This window comes from Leptopilina boulardi, unplaced genomic scaffold (assembly GCF_019393585.1).
Source record: "Leptopilina boulardi isolate dan_hultmark-lab unplaced genomic scaffold, ZJU_Lbou_2.1 LbouV2_325, whole genome shotgun sequence".
In the NCBI taxonomy this organism is placed as follows: domain Eukaryota; kingdom Metazoa; phylum Arthropoda; class Insecta; order Hymenoptera; family Figitidae; genus Leptopilina; species Leptopilina boulardi.
In genome coordinates, this window is record NW_026137891.1 from 5943043 (window position 1) to 5966316 (window position 23274).

At 25.1% G+C, this 23274-nt stretch overlaps 2 protein-coding genes across 2 annotated transcripts; one reads left to right on the forward strand and one right to left on the reverse strand.

The window, feature by feature from the left end:
* Nucleotides 1–1630: 1630 nt before the first annotated feature.
* Nucleotides 1631–22829, reverse strand: LOC127284637 (rhophilin-2). Its single transcript, XM_051310183.1, has 13 exons — nt 22699–22829; nt 14545–14841; nt 11585–11700; nt 11123–11254; nt 7571–7646; nt 5373–5450; nt 4442–4825; nt 4260–4358; nt 3907–4177; nt 3629–3823; nt 3322–3551; nt 2889–3041; nt 1631–2801 (listed from the first exon to the last, which is right to left on the reverse strand). The coding sequence occupies exons 2-13, from the start codon at nt 14725–14727 to the stop codon at nt 2601–2603; spliced, it is 2118 nt and encodes a 705-aa protein (XP_051166140.1). The 5' UTR covers nt 14728–14841; nt 22699–22829; the 3' UTR covers nt 1631–2600.
* Nucleotides 5464–7560, forward strand: LOC127284642 (dynein axonemal assembly factor 11). The gene is made up of 4 exons (XM_051310187.1): nt 5464–6224; nt 6299–6584; nt 6728–6987; nt 7065–7560. The coding sequence occupies exons 1-4, from the start codon at nt 5896–5898 to the stop codon at nt 7480–7482; spliced, it is 1293 nt and encodes a 430-aa protein (XP_051166144.1). The 5' UTR covers nt 5464–5895; the 3' UTR covers nt 7483–7560.
* Nucleotides 22830–23274: the final 445 nt, after the last annotated feature.

Sequence of the window (23274 nt, forward strand, 5' to 3'; positions counted from 1 at the left end):
CCATTTTAAAATATAGAAAGTCAATCGGTAATTAGTTGAGTTCAAGGAAAATAACGATGGAAAACTAGAAATATAATTAAATGAACGATTTTTTAAAAATGCATTAAACATACTTTTTTTAGTAAAAATTCATAATATAATTTTTTTTAACAATACCTAGTTATAAATAATAATAAAATTAATTATTATTATTATTATTATCAAATAAGCATGAATAAAGCGTCAAATTGTCTTCAAGGATCTGACTCATCTTTTCTATGTTTTTTAGTAAATTTGTCTCGGAAATATTTACATAATTTAGAACTGAAGAATTCTTGAGTAACCATTTCCTCTTTTAATGATAATGAGCTAAAAATAATATCGTTCTCGGTGTTTTAGAAAAAAATGTCATATATTTACAAAAAGATTAATTTTCGTATTTGTATGACTGAAATAAACTTATTCACATTCAAATCGTTTCTTCACTTTTAAACTTGACTTCAATACATTTCATTGTTTATAATTATAATTTTTGTTATTTTTAGATTGTTTTGAAAAATGTGCAATTGAAACATTTTAAAATAATAATTTTTAAATATATGACTAGTTATAAAATGAAAAATAAAAAAAAATAAATTTAAAAAGAATATAATACAGATATATAAAATATGATATATAGTAATTATGAAAGACTTTGTTAGAAGGTAAGAAATGAATCTTTCGAAACGAAATTATTTATAATATTGAAAAAGATAATTGGCCATAGAGATTTCTCATCTTTTTCTACATGTGAGAATGATTAGTCAACAATGGCGAGGTCATTATGTTACGAGGTCTAATGTTCAAGTTAAAAATGAAAGTAATATGTTTTTTTTTAATCTTTTTTTCTCCAAAAAGAAAATTTAATATATAAAATCTATATGAAAACTTAAAAATTATTTTAACGAATATTATCAACAAAAAAAATTGTCTTCAAAAGAAGAAAGTCAATGAAGTGAAGACACAAAAAAATGTTCACATTATATTGAGAGTGCGAAACTTTCACCGCCAAAAGAAATTCAAGTTGATTGCTCAATATTTCAATATTTTTGGACAGTGTTACCAAACTGTTTTATATACTGAAAAAAAAAATTTTATTTCACACAAAAATATTCATTTTATATAAAAATAATCATTTTTTCTTTTTAAAAACAAAATATAAATAAATTTTTTTTATTATTAATTGAACTTAAAATTAATACGAATGGTTTAAATTCATAAAGTTAGAGAAAATAATATAAAGCAAAGTTTCAGTATTTCTTCTTTTATTCCATACAATGTTTAACAAATTACTTATAACATATACAATATAAGACACATATTTATAAACGAAAAATATAAAGCTTTTTATGCCGAAATATACACAATGAAAAAAAATGTACAAAATAAATTATCTGTAAAATTTTGTAAAAATTCAAAATCAATCACCAAGTTTGAAAAAACTTTTACTCACTTTATATAATAGGTATAAATATATAGTATTTTAATGGTATGTTGATCTTACAAAAATGATTTTAAAACAATTATTTACAAGAGCGATTAATTTTTCACAAACTTTTTTGATAAGAAAAAATCTTAATTTATAAAAAAAAAAATTCTAAAAATTACTATATAATTTTCTATGTAAATGTATTTCATGATTTTTAGTAATGACTTTATTTACATAAACATTGTTCGTAGTAGTGAATTTCAACTGTAAAATGTATTTATTTTGTAATTTTCAGTTTCAAAATTAATCTGAATCGAACATTTCGAAATGTATCTTGAACACTAAAATTAAACTCGTATGAATTGAAATTCTACACAAGTATTGGCACTTAAAATTATATTCTAATTCGACACATTTGAAAAAAAATATATTGCACACATACGCAAACGCTTTCTTTTATTTTTTTAAAAAGAAAAACAAATTGCGCTGCAAAGATTTTTTTAAGGATTAAATTAGCCAAAAACAAAATGATAAATATTTTAAATTCATATTTTTCTATTTGCAATGATATTTTAATCTGTGGCGTCAAGTTTATTATAGAGACGGAAGAATTAAATTATAGAAAAGTGGAGCATATTACTCACAAATATATAAGAAATTAATATGGCAATCATCCCAAAGGATTTCCAGTTAGTAGATCTACACTAAAAAATCTAAAATATAAAATTTATATTGCTCTCAAGCACTCGACACTTTTGTACATGCAAATAATTAATATATCAAAAAACAGATACTTCTAAATTGAATCTAATAATTATACGCGTATTCGAATTTACTTTCAATTTGGCAACAATTCATGATAAGGACTCTTTTTTACAATTTCTTTTCGTATTTACAAATTTGACAAAAAATATTGTCATTTTAAGACGATTTTTTAAAGTTGCCGTATTTTTTAAATATTACAAATTGTTTTTTACAATTTTTAAGAGATTACAATTTTTTAACCCTCTTTTTCAAATATTTTATTCGACACAATTTTTTGTTATTGTAATTTTTCGACATTTTTATACAGATTTTTTAAAATTAATTTCCAGAAATTAATTCTAAATGAATTTAAAACTTTTCAAGTTTTATTTTTTTTGACAAAAGGACTTCATCTAAGAATAACATTATCAAATGTTAGATCCCTACTGTCTCGTTGACCATTAGATTTTTTAAATGGATTCCAAGGATGTCTTTTGGCTACATGAGCTGTTGTAACTGATCCTGCAGGACTAGGTTGTCCCGATGATACTCCCGAGGAACTACTTGCCGATACACTTCCTTTATCGTGATGACTCGTTTTGGCTGGTTTCTTTAAAAAAAAAATAAAATAAAATTCAAAATTTCTGGTTTTTCAATCCAAGAAGATAAGAAAATTGAAATTAAGCTATTAACAAACCTTTAAATAATTTCTATCCATCGGTGTAACGAGTTTTAAACTAATTGAATCTCCGCATTGTTTAATGAGTCGTACAACTTGATCATGAGAGGCCCACTTGACATCTTTATCGCTAATACTGACAATAAAATCTCCTTCTTTCATTCCTCCTAACTGTAAAATTAAATGATTTTTTAAACACTTTTTTCCCCTAAATTAATAATTATCAATAATTTTTATAATTTAGATTTTTTATTACACCTTCGAGCAAGTTTGTTTCAAGTTTAAAATTGATCACCACCGATGACAATTAAGTACTTAAGTAAATAAATAATTATTATTATATTATTTATATAAAGTAATTTAAAAATAAAAATTTAATAATACGAAAAAATTATATAACAATACTTAGATATGTATACTAAATAAAATTTTGATAAAATGTAAAACTCACGTCAGCAAGTGAATTGTGATCTACGGCAGCAATAATAACGGGAGCATCGCCTCGTACACTAAATCCAAATCCTTCGCCTCCTGGTCCTCTTTGAAGTTGAATCAGTCTCGGCGCGGTCCAATGTCTTTTTGCTGAAAAAATTGCCACTGGACCCAAGGATCTGAAAAGGTCATCTACACCATGCTGACCAAAGTCTGGATGTGTGAGACTCAATTGAAATTTCGTCGAGGCTAAAATAAAAAAACAAAAATAAATATTTATTATAATTTTATTATTTTATTTTAAAAATATAATTATTTTACATTACCTATTATATGAGGAGGATCCAGCAAGTCTCGAAAATCGTCTTCATCTCCTGCACGATTATAAATTTCCAAGGTACAATCTTGACCTTTTTTTAAAACTTTTCCCAAAGTTGGCTTTCCTTTTAGCTCCCTACACATTCTTTGCAGCCTCTGACTCTCCTCGTGCAGTACCAAAGCTTCCCTCAAATGTGCACGTCCTTTAAATAATTAAATATAATAAAATATTAAAATAATGTTAATAAATAATAATTTAATTTTCATTAAATTAAATAATACTTACCCAATGCTTTTCTATCATTATCGTCTTTCGGTACAATCACATCGATTTGTGTCTTTCCATCGCTTTCTTGAATTCGTTCAAGAATTAATTTTGCTTCGGTGCAAAATTCCGATAATGGAATATCTAAAAGACCAACCGCACAATGTTTGTGTGCCAAAGCCAAATGATGTTCTCGTTTAACTAAAATTAACGAAACCCATGATTCTGGGACGTAATCACGAACCGGCTCCCGAGTTATTAGTCCATGAACATCGTTATAAACTGCAGAAACCTAAAAATAAAAACAAAAATTACTTATACAAAAACTCGTTCTTTAAAAATATAATTTTCTTCATTCAATTTTTTTTCCTGACCTGAGCAGCTTCTTGAGCAAGATCCAAAGAAACATCAATATTTCTAGAATCTCTTGATTGAAGTTCCAATTTTTCAAAAAGACACTCCCTTGCCTGTGCCTGAAATTATGAAAATAAAAAATTAATCATTGAAAAAAATCATTTTTTAAAGCAAAAAAAAAATTTTTTTAAAGAAAACGTACCAGCATTAACTGGACCAGCATGTCCAGCATGTCTGGTCCCAGATCCATGCTGGGTGCATTTGTGAAATTTTCATGAATATAACGAAATGTGCCAGCAGCTCTTAAAAATGCATCAACCGCCTGATCTAAACCACGTGACGTACGTCTGTCTTGTTTAGCACCTAATTGTGTATAAAGAGCTCCTGCATTAAACAAAACTGATGCTTTTTCAAAAGCAACTGTCCTCTGACAACTCGGCACACCAGTCAATGAATCAAACCACTCGAAATAAATTCCCAAACTTCTGTCAGGTGGAAAGAAACGCCTTTCGATGAAATATAATTGATTATAGTATCGAAGAAGTAATGCTATTCCAGCAGCATCCCTCGTTGGTGTTCTCGTTGCCTGAAAATAAAAAATTTAATGTATTTAAAAAAAATTAATTATTGCATTTATTATGTTTTTTTAACTCGAGAAATAATTTTTTATTTAACAATTTATTTGTCAATACATATTTAATAATAAAAAATATATAATATTTTTTTATTCACTTAGAATTCGTTTTTTTATCTATTTTCAATTATTTACTTTGATAATAAAAAAATGTATTTCGCCATTTATTAATGGCATACTTTTATAATATCGAAAAAAATATTACGTAGTAGATTTTATCAAGTTTCTTTTAAAATCTGCACTGATTGTGCGTTACAATTAAGATAATAATATCTTATCAAGACTAATTTACAACAGTTGCGTATGCTTCAGAAACATTCGCTTCAATATTTGCAGATAACAATTTAAGATTTAAAAAATAAATAGCAAAAATTTTGTTTGATTAAAAATATTCCATTTTTAAAAAATAATTATTTTAGAAATTAATTAATTTTTAAAAAATAACAATTTTTTGAATTATTAAAAATATTTTTTTGTTAATTAAAAAAAAGTATTTTACCTGTCTGGTTTCCATAAGTTCTGCAATGGCCTCTTCATAATTCCCTCCATCTTCACTATAATGTTCTAAGATAAAATCCTGAAACATTAAAAATCAAATCTAATATTTAAAAAACTAGATCGTAAAATGTTGTTAAATTAACATATTTTTAAAATTAAATTTATTTTAATTAAATTTATTTTAGGTAAAATAATGTGAAGTTTAAAGCAATGTCAGGTTTCCAAGTCTCGTTTAATCGATACTTTCTTATTCTACTGTCACAGTTCGCAATATTAACTTGTTTAATATGTTTATTATCAATATAACGGTTCTTAATGCGGGAAATTAAAATGATCTCTATGTCTAGAACCTAAATTACAAAAACCTGTTTTAAGAAAACTTGTTTTTCTAATTGAAAAAAAAAAATTATAATAATCTTGCCTAAACAATAATTTTTTAAAAATATTTCGAAACTAACCTACACAGTGACATTTTTAATTTCATAAAATAATAAAAAAGATAAGAACTAATTTTTTTTTACAAGATGGTAAGAATTACTGTGGAATTGATTCGAAAACGTGCTGAGCATAATGAAGGAGAAATATCAACTTTAGAAGAAATCTCCTTGCATCAAGAGAATATAGAAAAAATTGAAATGCTCAATCATCTTTGTCGTGATTTGAAAATTCTTCTCCTACAATATAATCTCATATCAAAAATAGAAAATCTTAATAAATTAAAAAAATTGGAATATTTAAATTTAGCTTTAAATAATATTGAAGTCATTGAAAATTTACAGGGATTGGAGAGTTTGAAAAAACTTGATCTCATGGTGAATTTTATAGGAAATTTAAAAGGAGTCAAAAATCTCAGGTAATTATTTTTTCTTAATTGTTTTTTTGTTTGAATTTTATTTGTGTTTTTTTCTAAAATTTAATTTTTTCTAGATACAATCAACATTTGGAACAATTGATATTGACTGGAAATCCCTGCACTGATTATATAGGATATAGAGAATATGTAATAGCGACACTTCCTCAACTTAAAGAATTAGACATGATTGCTATTGAAAGATCAGATAGAATAAAAGCTCTACAAAAATATGCTGAAGCTCAAGGTGATATTATTAGAGGATATAGAAATTATGTGAAAATACGAGAGCAACAAAAATTAAGACATCAAGAAAAACAAAGTCTTCAAATTACTGAAATTAATCAAAGTGATTCAGAAAATGTAATTATTCAATGACTTTTTCAAAACAATTTCTTATATTTAGAAATTTTATATACACATCGCCAGTATAATAATTTAAAAAATTACTTTTTTAAAAAAAGTAATATCGAAATAAAATTCAATAATTTTTTTTCATTCAATAGTCCAACGACGAAGAAGAAAATGGAAAATTTTGGAATTCAACAAGTTACCACACGCCGGAAGATCGAATTGCAATTGCAGAGCGTGTACAAAAAATCGAGGAAAAAAAGAATAATTCCAGAAAAGAAGAAGAGAAACAAAAATATGTTCCTAAATTATTTAATCCAAAGGGAAAACCCTACAATGTTAATCAGGCAAAAGTGGCTTTTACAATAAATGACGAGGATTCAAAAAATATTATTCTGACACTTGAAGTATACAAGTAAATAATTTTTTTTCATTTTCATTTTAAAAATATCCAAATTATAATTTGAATTTTTTTTTTACTTTTTTTTCCAGACACTTGGATACATCTTTTTTAGAAGTAGACGTACAACCTCTATACGTGCGAGTCACTATAAAAGGAAAAATTTTACAATTGACACTCTCCTCTGAGGTGATGACAGAAAAAAGTTCCGTTCAAAGAAATACTACCACAGGACATTTGGTGATAACAATGCCTCGATTAAAACCATCAAAAATAATTTGTGGAAAAAAATTAACTAAAACTGATGCAAACAATATTGGAGAAGGTTCTAAAGTGATAAAAAAAATTGCTCCCATAATTTCGAAACGAGAACTATTAGAAATTGGACCACCAAGAGATGATTTGGATTTTTCGAAAATTGCAATTAATTCCAAAAATCGAAAAACTCATTTACCAAAACTTCAAACTTCGAATTTTATTGATAATCCTCAAGTTCCACCTTTGGAATAAGAAAAAAAAATTTTAATCACATAAAAGGAAAAAAAATCTGCTATTTAGGAATTTTTCCGAATATTTATATTAATCATAATATACTCACTTTAAATGAATCTCGAAAGTCGATATCTTTGGTCTCCTTCAATCCCAATGGTATCATGGGCATAATGGGATCTTCACTAAAAAATGAAAAAAGAAAAATATTAAAAAACTATTAGAATCCAGTGTTGATTACAAATTTTAAAATAAATCCTTAATTTTACATTGCGAACAAGTATTATTGCTTCACATATTTTATATATATATATATGACTCACAACAACTTTCACTTGCTCCATTAAACATTATTTTTTGACACTAGTCTTAGACCAGAATTTTGATGTTTGAGAATTTCACGAATGCCCTAGTGTTTTATTATCTTGTTTTATGTTACATAAATATTTATAATAACTTGATTTCAGAACATGGATTTTAAATCAAAATATAAATATTTATAGTATCAATATTTCAAAAAATATTCACATTAATATTTATATTATTATTATTAATATTATTATTGTAATATCGTTAATAATATTAATACAAATATTATCGTTAAATAATTATTCTAGTTTTATTATATTTGAAAATATAATTTTTCCTCAATGAAATAATTATAAAAAGAAGCAAAAAAATTATTATTCGAATTTTTCTGTTTTTTTTTTCTTAAATAAAAAAGTGGTTTATTTTAATTTTTTAAATTTTTTTGTTTAATTACTTTGTTAAAAATGTCATGACAGGATTTTTGTGAAGAGAACTCTAAGCGTTATACGAGCGGTAAATCATTACTTGGTCCCGTACGAGTCTTGCTTCCCGTTACTAAATATGGCGCTTTCTTTCAGTTATACATTTCGCATTTATATTTACAAAGTATACTCATAAACAAAATAATAAACTGGAAAAGTCGTTAAAGAAATTATTGTTTTGCATATTATTAATACTATACTTTAAAGTAGGTTCTTTGCATTTAAATCTTTTTTTATCATTTATTTCCACTTTTTTAAAAAAAAGTTGAACTATATTAAAAAATAAAAATAATTTTATTACAATTTTATATGGGATTTAACCTTAATTCTTTCTGATAAATATTTTCAAATTAAGTTTTAATTTAGGATCAATTTAAGATTAATTTAATATTAGAATATTAATTAATAATTCTTTCCAATTTCTATTTTGTATGAAAAATTTAAAACCATGCGTATCGTAGAAAAAAAAATTAAAAGTGACTATCGTTTTCGAGAGCCATGAATCTAGAAAAGTCCAGTTTGTTCTTGATGTCATTAGAAAGGACAAATTATTTCTCTTTTAGAATGAACATCGAGGAATAACTTTCTTGTATACGACTATGGACCGTAAACGACAAATACTGCAATGAATTTTTTTTTCATCAGTTATTTAACCGACCATTACCTAAGTCAATATACTCTAACGTTGATGAAGCTATTGGATGCCAAAAAAAAGAAAATAAATCAGTTATAAATCTCCTCTTGAGAGTTTTCATTACTCGTAATTTCACTCAACATTTTCAGTACCGTTTAATGAAATTTTTCTCGCTTTAATACAAATTTCTATGGTTGACTTGGATGCAATTGTTTCTACAACTTTATTTCTAATGTAATAAATCTTAACTAATCAATTACAAATCTGTTTTAAAAATTGAAAATTAAATTTTTCAATTATTATTAAATTAATCAAATGTTCGATATTTTAGGGAAAATTTAATTTTTCGAATTAAGAAACTTTTTGAATTCTGGGGAATTGAATTTTTTTCTTAACGATTATTATTAATAATAGACATTTATAGTTGGGGCAATTTTATTTCTAATTTCCTATCCGGAGGTGAACCACAACCGTTATTTTAAAATCACTGGTTTGAAACTTTTGCTCTGAACAATGTTGCATTGAGGCGAAATGCAATTTGTAAAAGATTTTTCTCGTTTCATTTTTTTTTTCTTTTTCTTCTTCCTTTTTGCAATCGTAGGTGATGATTTTCAACATTATTGAGCTTGGGGCCTCGGAAAGAAGGATTGCATTAGGAGTAAAGCTTCGGCGATATGGAAAGTTCTCATCCATAAAGTGCATAGCATTTAAAGCGGTTTTGTGCCTACTTGAAGAGCGGCATTGTGGGCATAGTATTCACATAGTGGGCGGACACTGACCCAGGAACCGAAGCATAGCGGATGGACCGGCAAACCATGTTGTAAGAAGGGCACAGCAACACTCGACTCTGAACTTGTATAAGTACTCTCGATAAAAACATAGGGCAACGTTTTATATCAAGATTCAAAAAAAAAAAAAAAATTAAAATACAAATAATTTTTAATTTGAAACAAATCATAAAAAAGGCAGCTTTTACCTCTTGGACTTTATGATAATATAAATAATAATTCTGCACGAATAATTTTTGTAAAATAATAATAGTAAATGTACCGTTTCAATATTTATGAATCTTCTCGCTGGCATAATTATTTTTCAGCCCTTTCACTTTGGAATCTTGATTACAGAGTTGGTGTAATTGTACCTTCGAGAACGTTTATCCTTCAAGGCGTAAAGCTTTGAGGCTTCTGCATAATATTTTTGAAATATGCAAAAATTCACGTTCGAAATTTATATTTTTGTAAAACGAAAAAAGAAAAAGAAGAAAAAGCTAAAGATCTGGGAAAATTGTAAAAAAATGTTTTTGTAATCTACATTAGAAAAAAATTGAAAATTAATTATTTCTGTTATGAAATATTTAATTTATAAAAGGAGACGAAAAGAAGAAATTAATTTTTTTGTGTCATCTTCAGATACTAATACTTTTGAAACATGACAATTGAAATGTGACTCGTAGAAAAACATATGTGCATAAACTGAATTTGAGACAATATCAATATTGATATAATAGGGACGAGCAACAATCATCAGTTTCTTGTACCATTGAGCATATATTATACATTTAGAAAATGCATTCCGAGACATAATATAAATTACAATACTCCATATCGATTTTGAATATCAATGAGAGGCTGAACCACATTTATAATATCTTGCGAATGTATCTAAAGAACTAATAAATACATATTATCCGAACATAGTTTTCTCTACACAATATTGTAAATTAATTTGTCTAATCTTCAAAAAAGAAATAAAACTGAAATATTTTTATCAAAAAAAAAAATTTTTAACCAAAAAAATTCCATTTTTATAAATTGTTAAATAATTATCTACTGACATTTATTTATGAAATTAATTGACTTTAAATGCATTCATGCGCAAAAATAATAACTCGTTCTAAATTGTGTAAAAGAAAAACTATTTTACACACATGTCTGGAATAATTAGCTACTTATATAATTTATGAAGTTTCGAATTATTCCAAATGGAAACAACTAATTATTTAAATATTGAAAATTTTTATGTTACTGTTAATTGTATTTTTATTTTTATTATTAAAAATTCTATTTTTTAGCTTAGAAAGCTTTTCTTTAAGATCCAGTACATTTTTTTCAGTTGATGTTGATAATTTATTTCTGAGTGTAAATGATAGAATTATTTTTATAAATTTCACAAGGTAATAAAAAAAATCTAGCTAATCAGACAAAAAAATTAATTGGTAAAAAATGCTTAATCTCACCTATCGCCATTTTGGTACAACTCAACGGAACTATTAAGTTCCGCCAGTTGTTCTTTGAGTAACTGCAAATTCGAATTGACAAAACTCAATTCCAATGCAACTGTCTCTTTCAATTTTCTGTTAGTTGTGGCCCTGAAAAAATAATTTTTTGTTAAATAAAATAGAAAACAAATTAATAAACAAAAATTAATAACTAAATTAATAAACAAAAATTAATAACTAAATTAATAACAAAAATTAATAACAAAAATTAATAACAAAAATTAATAACAAAAATTAATAACAAAAATTAATAACAAAACTTAATAAAAAAAAAATAATAAATAAAAATTAACAAAAAAAAACTAATGAAAATAATTTTCAAAAATATTCTATGAAATATAGATTTAAAAATTTAAGAAAAAAAAATGGAAACAATATTATGAAATAAATTTATTGTGAAATTAAATATAATTTACTAACTTAAAAAGATTTTCAGCTCCGGCACGAAGACGTAGCTCTTTGTTGATTTCCTGATTAAGTTTACTCCTCTTGTTTTGTAACTTTCCTCTACATGTGGCGACTCTCGGGTCCGAGCCCTAAAAATAAAAAATACAAAATTGTTATTTATCAAAATGATTTCAATTCACATGCTTCACGGATATTCATCTTTTTTTTTAAATCTCAAGTTTTTTATCTTATCAAATTTTTTTTTTATGTGAAAAAAATTTAATTACATATATTTCACATAAATTATGGGATAACTTTTACTTTTACAGGGGAGATTTTAGAAAGCCATATGGGACAGTAGAAAGTCCTATTGATTTTAATATTATAAAATCCATTATTTATAAAAAAAACATTTTTTCTTACACAAAAAAATTAAATGTCAAATTGAAAAATTATAGCTGTAACTATAAAAATATTCCTAAAAATATTCAAATTTGAATATGAGAAGAAAATCAACTTCGTGAAAATTAAAAAAAAATGAGTTCATAAATATTATTAAATGACATTTTCAAAGGTGTTATATTTGAAATAAGATATTTTTGACCTGTATTAGCCGACATAAGATAAGAATTCAGTTTGTGTATATATAAAAAGGAGATCAAAAGTTGATCTAAGAAGGACGGTAAAATGTCACAGACTTCGAAACAGGTCCGAAGTTCTTAATACGGATAAGACAGTTTTGCTGCTTGGAGTTCACTATAACGGACATTTAAAAGTTGGTTGTTAATGATTTGCACTAATTTCTTCTTTTGCAGTTAATATTTTTTAAAAGGTGAACTTCCGGCCTACATAGCAAAATATCAACAAAAATTCTATCCGATAGTATTTTCCATAAATTTTTAAAAATTATATCAATCCGAAATCGAAATTGTCCAAATTTTCTTAATTAATTAATTTTCTTCAATTAAAATTTAATTTTCAAATTCAGAAAATGTATTATTAAAAACTTATTGATAAAAATAATTTATTGTTAAAAATAATTTGTTATTGTAATTTCCTGTGAGATTTATAGACAGTTATCGACTGTAAATTTTCTATTACATTGATTTTTAATATTTTTAATTTTTTTTAATTTTATTTACTTGTGTTTTTATTTACAGAAAATCAGTTAAAACGGAATTTAAATAAAATTGAAAGTGAATTACGGTTTAGTTAAAGTATATTGTAAATATAATGTCCAAAGGCATAATATTGCTATTTTTTCCGCATGATTTATTTTTGTACCGGAACTTTATATATATAAGCCTGACACTGTCAAAGAATTTTTGTCGATTCGACCAATTTATTTTAGTATAGTGAAAGTTTATAGCGTATATACCAAACCGCTCTGTTGTAACTATTCGACCGTAATAATTTTAAAGGGTTCATTGAACGAATAATACTTGTTGCGTTAATATTTGTCAAGGAATATTCTCCACTATTTATGCAAAAAAAAAATTATCTAAAGACTCAAAGTATTGAATTTATGTCAAAGAAGATATTGCTTTAATGAAACAAGAAACACGTTTTGCTAATCCCACAAAAATTATATAGAAATATATTTTTCCAATAAACAATATTCTTATCGAGATAAATTATAGTATTAATCCGATTAGTTTATTTTCAATTAAAAATTTGCCAAATTTAATTTATTTATACATTTTGTATAATTATTTAGAATAAAAAAAAATTTTTTGTTTTGAATTTCTTTTTTGCGTAAATAAATATTTATAAAATACGTAAACTTTTCCAAAATATGTGAATTATTTTAGGAGAGGAAAATTATATAAATATTTTTCTGATACGATTATAAATATAAAATATTGCATGAGAATAATCCAAATATATTTCTTAATAATATAATCCAAATGGCATTGAAAGATCAACTGATAATAAAGCAGAAAAAAATATGGAGACAAATATAGTGTAAGAAAACGTTGAATGTAAACAGGTGCATTGAATTTTATTGCACTAGAATAAGTGAAAGGGAAATGACGATAACAGCGCATTTCTGAACAAAAAACTAGTTTTTCAAGGTATAATTTCAAAATATGATTTTAGACTTTCGATACTGTGTCGCACGCCTTAAATATATACTAATTTACATATAACATTGAGCCATCCATTATTTTTCGTGACTGCAATTTTTTACTACAATTTCCAGTCGTTAGATTTTTTTTATTGCAAATTAATAATTTCTCACCCGCAGAGAAAAATGTTTTTTTTTTTAAACAAATTTAATATATTTAAGTTAAATAAACGTATATTTGTATTAACTTTTTTATTTTGCGTAAATAACATTTATTTGCAACAAATAAAAATTTATTTGGCTCTGAGACAAATTTATCTTTTTTCTTGGTGCTTTGGCACAAAAAAATAATTTAAATTTCGTCGATTTTGTTTACTAAAAAGTAAAAAAAATTTACAATAACTTAAAATTAATAAAATGAAATAGAAAATTGATTTCTCAATAATTATAGACAAGAAATACGTTCTACAAATCATATATTATTATCCAATTGTAGGTTTTCAATACATTGTATATTATATAGTAAATTTGCAATAATTGAGTAATCAAAGTGAAAAAGTAAATTTAGTAGAGAAAGCAAAATTTTTTTTCGTATATTTATATATTCAACTTTAAAAAGAGTGTAAAGGTCGTGTGTGCACTAGTAGGTGAAAGTGACAAATTGGTTGCCTTTCCATTATCACACCTGCTCTAATTTCATTTTCACACATTATAAATACACATGACAGCAATTAAAACATGAAATTCACTACATTAAAATTTTTTTTTTGAATAATTAGTCTCCATTTTTCACTACAATAAATATCAATTTTTGTTTATTTTTTTAATTTTAGATTTTTTTTAGAAAAGTCGATTTTTAATTATAAGAATTTAATGAACGGGGTTTTTTTTCTCGCTCCAATCAACTTCTTATATTTCTTCTTACCCCGATACGTCTCCTTAAGGCTTCCAGGATTTCCTTTTCCTCTTTCGTCTTCTCATTCTCTTTCTCTTGACGATTATTTTCACATTGTCTTTCGTTTTCTTTGTCTTTGTCAAATAACGCTTCCGAGGATTTCACATGAGTATGATTCTTCGGAGGCGGAGAATGATGGACCCACTTCAACATGGCCGTATTGGCTACATAATTATAATAAACTCACCCCGTTTTTCACAAACAGGTGTTAATTTTTTAATTCACTATTTTTTTTAAACGCCTGTGCAATTATTTTTCACATTGAGACTGCAAAAAAAAAATTTGTATGGATTCTCTTTTATAAGGGTCACATCTTCAAAAAATTAATTATTCTTCAAAAATAAATTTACAAAAAAAATTTATATGTTTCAAATAATTGACTATTATTAAATAAATATTTATTTTAAACCAAATAATTAATATTTGAATGAAATAAATTTTTACCAATTTTATATTTTGATAAATACAATTTAAGTGATTCGCAAATAATAATTATTTGATACAAATCAAGTAACAAATTATTTGAATCAATTTTTTTTTAATTTATAATTTTATATTTTGAAATTCTGTAAATTTTCTCATATAACTTCAAATGTTTATCTTCGTACACACATTTACCACAATTAGCCAACATTTACCCAAGCCGGTAGTAGCCACATTCTTACTGGAAATATTTCTCTAATCTATCTTTTCATCTTGGCCGATAAGATGGTTCAAGTTTGTCCTGGTATATACAATCGATAAATTATGTCTATAGAAATATTTAACTCCTTTTATGAAATTCAGATCGTGACACATTGAAATTCAATGCAGTTTCTATAATGCGAAAATGCGATAGGCTAATGTGATAAATATTATTATATAGTAAAAGGAGGATATTATTTTTCATTGTATAAATTGCATTTCCGGAACAGATTATCGGAACAGAAGATAAAGCACTTAATTGAAAGTTTCAAATATATAATTCATTTCAAAAAAAAGGATTAAGAAAAATAATGATTTTATCTCATTTTGACTTCATACATGAATAATGTATATATACAATTATATGTAACGCACAATTTTTAATTAATTAATTATATGTAATTAATTTTAAATACTAAAATTAAAGAAATAAAAATAATTTTAAATACAAAAATTAAAGAAATAAAACAGTAATTTTAGTTACTAAAATTAAAGAAACAAACAATAATTTTAAATAATAAAATTAAAGAAATAAAAAAAATAATTTCAATTATTCAAAATTTAAAATAGAAAAATTCCGATTCAAAAAGTAGGGGAGACCGAGGAGGAAAGTAACAGAGGAGGAAAGTAACAAAGCTTATAACTTTTAAACAAATTATCGGATAGACATGGTTCAAACATATTTTTAGTCGGCACTGTTCCCCCTTCCTCCTCCATAGTGTGTCCGAGCCTGACAGGAAAGGTTAGGTCTGATTCCGGTGTGACGTGCAGAAAAAACGTCAAAAGTAAGTTTTCGTTCAAATTTTCAAAGTCTCGTATTTCTTTAATTTTATTGTTTTTCAAAATGTGCCTTTCGTTATTTTGTAGCCTTATTATCTGTCTTTAAGTTGTGCTTAAACAAACAATTTAACATTTGTGTAGTTTTAACTTTTTTGTTGACATACAAGAAAAAAGCGACCGAGGAGGAAAGTAACACGCTACTTTTCTCCTGTTGTCGATATTGTCCATGTTTTATCTAATGATTGAAGCAAATCGTATTTAATTTTACGAATAACAGAGATTTATTTAAGAAAAACCTGTGATCTAGCTAAGCATAAAATATCTTTAAGAAAAAAAATGAGCTAAATTCATAAAATGTTCGAAATATGTGCTAAATATGTCCCAAATATGTGCCAAATAAGTATAAAGTGTACTTAAACTTTTATGTGTTCCTAATAAAAATATTTCTAATTAATAATAGTCATTAGTCTAAAGAATTTTACATAATTTTATACTGTTACTTTCCTCCTAGGAGCTTGTTACTTTCCTCCTCGGGGGTCAGGAGGAAAGTAACAGATGAAGAGCTTGCGTAAAAGTTATACTGTGAACTGTCAATTTATTATAAATGTTTAATTCAAATTTTATTTAAAAGGTGAATGTCCAAGCTTTCATTTAATATATTGGACAAATTTATCCGACAAATATTTTTAATGTTAGCATAAAAAAACTGATTTTTGTTACTTTCCTCCTCGGTCTCCCCTACTATTATCGAAATAAATCAGAATTTGCCTTATTGACAATAGGGTATTAACAATCAATATACAACAAAAAGTTTGACAATTATAATAAAATGATGGGAATCGATAGGCTCGGTCTCCGGTGATGTGACAATTCTTTTTTTTTCTAAAATATGTCCCCGTCATGGTACAATGAAGCGATTCACAAAAATTTCTTTTTTTTATTCTGTTAAAAGATCAGTTAACGAATAAACTTATTATTCCCATGGATTTAATTGTAATTTGAGTGGTGCCTCTCATAGTGGGCAGTGTATATAATTGAAAGTCGAAAGTTGAAATGACACACCCCGAGCATGGAAAAAGTTGTTAGAGAGCGATTTTCTATTATTTCTATTATTGATTCGTGTCACGCTATATGAGAGAAAGAAAGACGCAACTCTTATTCAAAACCTACATTTAAAATTATTTGTAAACAAATGAAACATTAATCAAATGTACTACGTGATTTTTAAATGATAATTAATAATTATTAGTATTAATTATTATCAAAATTAATATATTATTGTAATAATTATAATTATTAAATGATAATTAATAAAATTATTAATTATCATACTTTGTAGTACAATAAAATTGCTTTTCAACTTCAGTTACATATTGTAAAATACGACAAACGTATTAGCAACATGCGAAAAGATGTTTTTTTTCCTTTTTATGTGAACATAGGAGCAATTTATACGTAATGACGATGAGAAAATAGTCGGTTTTCCTGTACTTCTTTTCATTAAGATAAATTTTTTTCTGTCATCATAGTGAGTAAATTAGTGCAATTTATTAAAATTTTCTATATTAACTCAAATTTAATTGATAGCTATTTAACGATTTTTAATCATCCATAAAAATTAAAGAAATGCTCATAAAATAATTATTATATTATCATATTACATTACTAATTAATTAAATAATAATAGGACTAGTGATTTGGAACGCGTGACATGTGGTTGTGTCTTGTGTATGCTAATCGATTCCGAGTTAATAATTGTTTTTTATAAGCGGTAAAGACTTTCGGAGTTTAAATTTGTTTGGGCAAAGTGTAGTGAAGTTTTGTTATTCAAAATAACAATAAATTTAAAGTGGAATTAGAATTACATTGTAAATATTGCAGTAAAAGTTAAAACTGTCTTTTTGAGGTTAAATTGTAAAGGCCAAAATGGCGTCGCATAATTCCGGAAATCAGAAAATGACAGCGGAAGACTCCAAACGGAATTCTGTCAAAGCTGCAGACAACCTCAAAAATGAAAGTGTCAACAATGGAAAAAAAACAATAATTAAATAATAATTTAATTTCATTATATACTACACAGGTCTTTAAAATTATTAATTAATTATTGAATTTATTTATTTATAATACATTATATTATAAAAATAAATTAATAATATTTTCAAATTTATAAATAGCTTTAAAATACAAAAAGCAGTTTAAATGAGAAAAGTGCTTTGTTTTGAAAAAATTGAATTAGTATCGAAGTCAATTATACGAGATTCCATAGCGAATAATAAAGGAATTCTCATAAATACGTTTTCATGATTCTGCAATAAAATGATGACCGTTCGACTCTGTTTCTCGCCCATTTCCGCCGCCCTCGAGGCCGACTTCCGTTTTTTATTCATCACGCTCATATGCGTATGTTGTCCGATTCAAATTACATTTGCAATCCCAATAGAAAAAAAAACCCTCCTTCTCATTTTTCTTTCTTAATATAGTAAACATTGCCTACATATTTTCTGCAGAAGAATCACGAAATGCTATATAATCAAGTTTTTGCTTCATATATTAACATTATAAAACCGTATGAATTTTATATATATAATATAAATGAATATATATGTATATATTCATTTTTAAGTTTAATTTCTAATTAATTATAAAAAAAAATCTCAAAAATCTGGATCATTATTTATAAATTTTCTACAATTTAATTAATTATGAGAAAAATATCAAGAAAGACAAATAATTGATTAATCTCTACACGATATTAAATTAAATTATAATAATTATTTACCATATAAAGAAGGAAGATTCAATTAAATAATTTTTAATTCAAATGTCCCGTTTTTTTAATTTTTAGAGCTAGATCTTAGATATTAATTAATAATTTATCAATATTGAATATCATTTTGACATGTTCTTGATATTTTGAAAATAATAAAAATGTTGTGAGAAAATATCAGTGTCTTGATTAATGTATGTGGGAAATTTAGATGATCTTATGTAGATATAAAATGTATGAATCTAGATTAATCATCATCAGACTTCAGAGAAGAATCTTTAACAGTCCACTCACGTCTTTCTGAGATTATGCGAGAAAGAAAAAGACAGATGTAGTTTTTTTTTTTTTTTTTTCTTACGAAACTTTCATTTTCTTCTTACGATTAAAATTAGACCTGTCGTTCACTTCTCATTCATGAATTTTTTTTTCATCGATTTTTTTATCGATAATTAAAATTCTTTTTAAATGTATCTAATTTTTTTTTTTTTATCAAAATGTGACATTTTCATATAGTTACACTGAAAAAAAAATTATTTAATTCTCGAATATTATGAAATAAATATTTATTTGGAGTAAATAATAATTATTTAATTAAATGATAATTATTTCAATTAAATTTTGTTTCACATCCGCAGAGAAATGTTTTATTTCGAACAAATATAATATATTTGTCTCAGAGCCTAATAACTTTTTTATTTGGCGTAATTAAAAGTTTGATTTGTCATAAATAAAATTTTTATTTAAATCAAATAAAATTTATTTGCAACAAATAAAAATTTATTTAGCTCTGAGACAAATATATATTTTCTTTAGGTGCAAATATAGAAATTATTGGTACAAATACAATTTATTTAATTGAAATAAAAATTATTTGGTTCATGTAAATATTTGTTTGATAATAAAGTAATTATTTGAATCAAATAAATTTTCTTTCCAGTGTAATATAATATAAATTGTGACGAATTTATAAATTTTTCAACTAATATAAAAGAACATAAGAAGAAATTGAACTTGGATGATAAAAAAAAAGAAATCAAAGATGCAAAACGTACACAAAACACTGATTCAAAAGATTCTTGTTACCATTGATGTTCTTTTGTTAGTTTGATGAATCACTAATATTTTTTTTTGTCTCGTAACTAGAAACTGAAATTACGCTTGAATATTAATGAATCTCATACAAAGGAAAGTTAAAATGATATTCGCATTGCAATAGTAGAAAAAATATATTCTCTTTTTGAATAAAGAATAAAAGGAAAATAATAAAACTTTAGAAAATAAATAATAAAAAAAATTCACAATAGAAAGTATTAATAAAAAAATTTATATAAAAATATATAATATTTTATAAGCAGTATTAATATTCATTTTTTTTCCTTTATAAAATCAATAAAATGTCTATATATAATCGCGATTTAAATGTATATAATTTGAAAATCACAACGAAATATAAATTCCACTATCACCTACGGATATAAAATAAAGTAGTTTGTCAATCAAATATATATTTCTTGCGGTGCAATACTTCTAGAAATAATATTATGGTAACGGGGTAATCTCTATGTAACCATCGCGGTAAAACCATCTCACCACAAACGTCACGCAACATGATGCGCAGGCTGAGATAAATATATTTAAAATATGTATCGAGAACATTTTACCGTATGTAATAACAAATATCAGTACTAATCTGACATAATTCTCTTAACCAGATGATAGTTTAGTTTATTTTTTTTAACGTTTAGATTATTTTCTAATGTTCAGATTATTAAAATTAAAAAGAAAAACCCAATTATTAATTACATATATAAATTTCAAAGAAATTTTATTTTAAAAAAATTTATATGACGAAAAAAATTGGGATATCAATTTTTCGAAATTTCAAAGTTCGAAATGTTTATCAAAGATTTTTAAAGGAATATTATTTTTTGCGAATGAAAAATTCTATGAATTTTCGCCTCGAGAACAATGTTTGTTGATTAAAAAATTATAAAAATTTTAGATAAAAAAAAATTTGTTTTCTAATCGTTAATCTCAACTAGTAATTTAGTAGTAGTATTTAGTAATTTTTTAATAAATAAAAATTATAAATTGTTTATAACCTTATAGAAAATGGAAAAAAATTGCAAAAAAAATTATTTCACACAAATAACATTGGTTACTTTATTATTATCAAATAACTATTCACTTGAACCAAATAAATTTAATTTGAATTTAGTAAACTGTGTTTGAACTGGTTTGAACCCACAATTTCTTTAAATGAAACAAATACCATTTGATTGGCTCAAAAAATAATTATTAAATACAAATAAATATTTATTTGATAGTCGATTATTTGAAACAAATAAATTATTTTTCAGTATATCAATTTTCTTTTTTATTATTATAATTAATTAAAATTAATTGTGCAGACAATAAATTTTACTATCTTTATCAACGATTTTTAAAGAACTATATTTTTAATGAAAAATTCTATGAATTTTCTTTTCGAGAATAATGTTTATTGATCAAAAAATTATAATAAAAATATTGTTGTTGATCAAAAAAATTTATAATTTTCCATTTTAAAAAATAATTTGTTTTCTAATTTTCTAATTATTTTATAAAAATATTTTCAAGACATGGAAAATATGCGAAAAATGCATAATTTTTATTAAAAAGAAATCTAAACTTTAGAAAAACTTTTATAAACTTAATACAGGATTTAATAAAATTTAGTAGATTTAGTAATTAATCAAATACGTTTTACCAAATTTTAATTTAATTATTAAATTACTTTATTGTAAATTTTCTTAAAGATTATTACAGATTAGTATTTCTTATATGGAAATTTCGCTTTTTTACCCCATTTTCTACGACTTGAAAAAAGTTTTACAAAATTTGATTATTTATTTATTTATTTATTTTCTGTCATCAAAGTTAATAAAAACTGATCACACAGACAATAAATTTCGCTACATATCGTATTGCATTTTAGAATCGACTTAGACCCGTTTTAGAGCGAGGTTGAAAGCTGAAATTTGATGGTGTATACTCCAACACCTCTATAAACGCCACAAGGTTAAAGATAAATCACTACGAAGCTCGAACAGGAAGATCAAGTCCCTGAAGGAACAAACAGCCTGCAAAATTCTACACCAAGAAGAATAAAAAAAAAAGAAGATCTTTTTCATTTCTCAAATGCAACTATGAATATCTAATCTTATTGACAATGAATCTAATAACCGTCATAAATATTAATTACATTTTTTTTTCTTTTTTCAGATATATTTATTAAGTTAGCAGATTTTTCATACGACAGCAAAACTAGAGTGATAATTCCAAGTATACAATATCTAACTGTTTTTAGCGTGTCAACTGCTACTATTAAGGAATTCACATTCCTTATAATCCGGTTGACAGGTTGAAGAGAAACTTCCGTTTGCAAAAAAAAAAAAGAAAAATGAAAAAATGGACAATACTCTCGGGAAAATACTCCTTGTCATTCCAATGAAATAAGGCATTTTGTTAAAATCTCAAGAACTCAACTGTTGCGAAGCGATGACGAGTAGATCCGAGTATAAAATACATGAGTAGGCCTCCGCAGGGAGTATTTTCTGATGCGACAAAAAGGAAACTTGTGCCTATGGCAATTTAAACCAGTTTTCAGGACATAAACTTCTTTCAGAGAAAGACTGCTCTAGATAAATTGTAACATATCAAGTTAATAAATGAGATAATAAGCTATTAATTATTATATCTACAAAGCAAAACAAAAATTAAATTTGTAACTCTCATTCATTCAAACCTCTCTCCAAGTAATTAATTCTTAATAATAGGATTGTCACAATCGTCACTTAAACACTGTGTCAATTTCCTTAAAAAAACGTGACACTTATAAAAGAGATACATACATATGGGATTTGGTTGAATAATAATAAAATTTTTGAAAAACGTGATCAGGGATGAAAAAAAGAGATCGGTTCGATGGCTGGACCGTGTTTGCAACCAACCGTCTGAACGTAACTGGATGGCAGTGGTCAGTGTGATGCCCATGCGGACCATGGGCCTTAGTTGTTCAACATTGGTGAAAGGAAAGGATCTTGTAAGAAAACATGGTGGGGCGAGACACACAGTGCAAAGAAGGTTTGATCATTATTATATGCCAGACCACTCAAGAATCTATGCAGATCATATATTCATAACGCAAATATTGATCGAGTGTGTCGATATTCTTTTGAATTGCTTAAGGAATCTGCGATAATTCATTTATATTCCAAATGGTATTTAGAAAATAATTAATCCTTCATTATAAGAGCTTTTAAGAATTACCAGTTTTTGTCTTATTTTTCACTGTTAAGATTTTATCAACTGAAATACAAAATTAGTGGGATTTTAAATGCGTCTGACAGAAACTTTGAGGTTAGGAGTTTATACTATAGGAAATTAATAATTAAAAAAAAATTAGTTAGTGTCTTGTTCAATTTGAA

What these genes read in the sequence shown, in the direction of transcription:
- LOC127284637 (XM_051310183.1), bottom strand. Translation starts at nt 14,727, where the DNA reads ATGTTGAAGTGGGTCCATCATTCTCCGCCTCCGAAGAATCATACTCAT. An exon ending in ACTTTCGAGATTCATTTAAA is followed by an intron (nt 5,451 to 7,570) that starts GTGAGTATATTA and finishes TTAATGTTTCAG; the next exon opens with GATTTTATCTTAGAACATTA. An exon ending in TGGATAGAAATTATTTAAAG is followed by an intron (nt 2,802 to 2,888) that starts GTTTGTTAATAG and finishes TTTTTTTTAAAG; the next exon opens with AAACCAGCCAAAACGAGTCA.
- LOC127284642 (XM_051310187.1), top strand. Translation starts at nt 5,896, where the DNA reads ATGGTAAGAATTACTGTGGAATTGATTCGAAAACGTGCTGAGCATAAT. An exon ending in AAAGGAGTCAAAAATCTCAG is followed by an intron (nt 6,225 to 6,298) that starts GTAATTATTTTT and finishes AATTTTTTCTAG; the next exon opens with ATACAATCAACATTTGGAAC. An exon ending in ATCAAAGTGATTCAGAAAAT is followed by an intron (nt 6,585 to 6,727) that starts GTAATTATTCAA and finishes TTCATTCAATAG; the next exon opens with TCCAACGACGAAGAAGAAAA.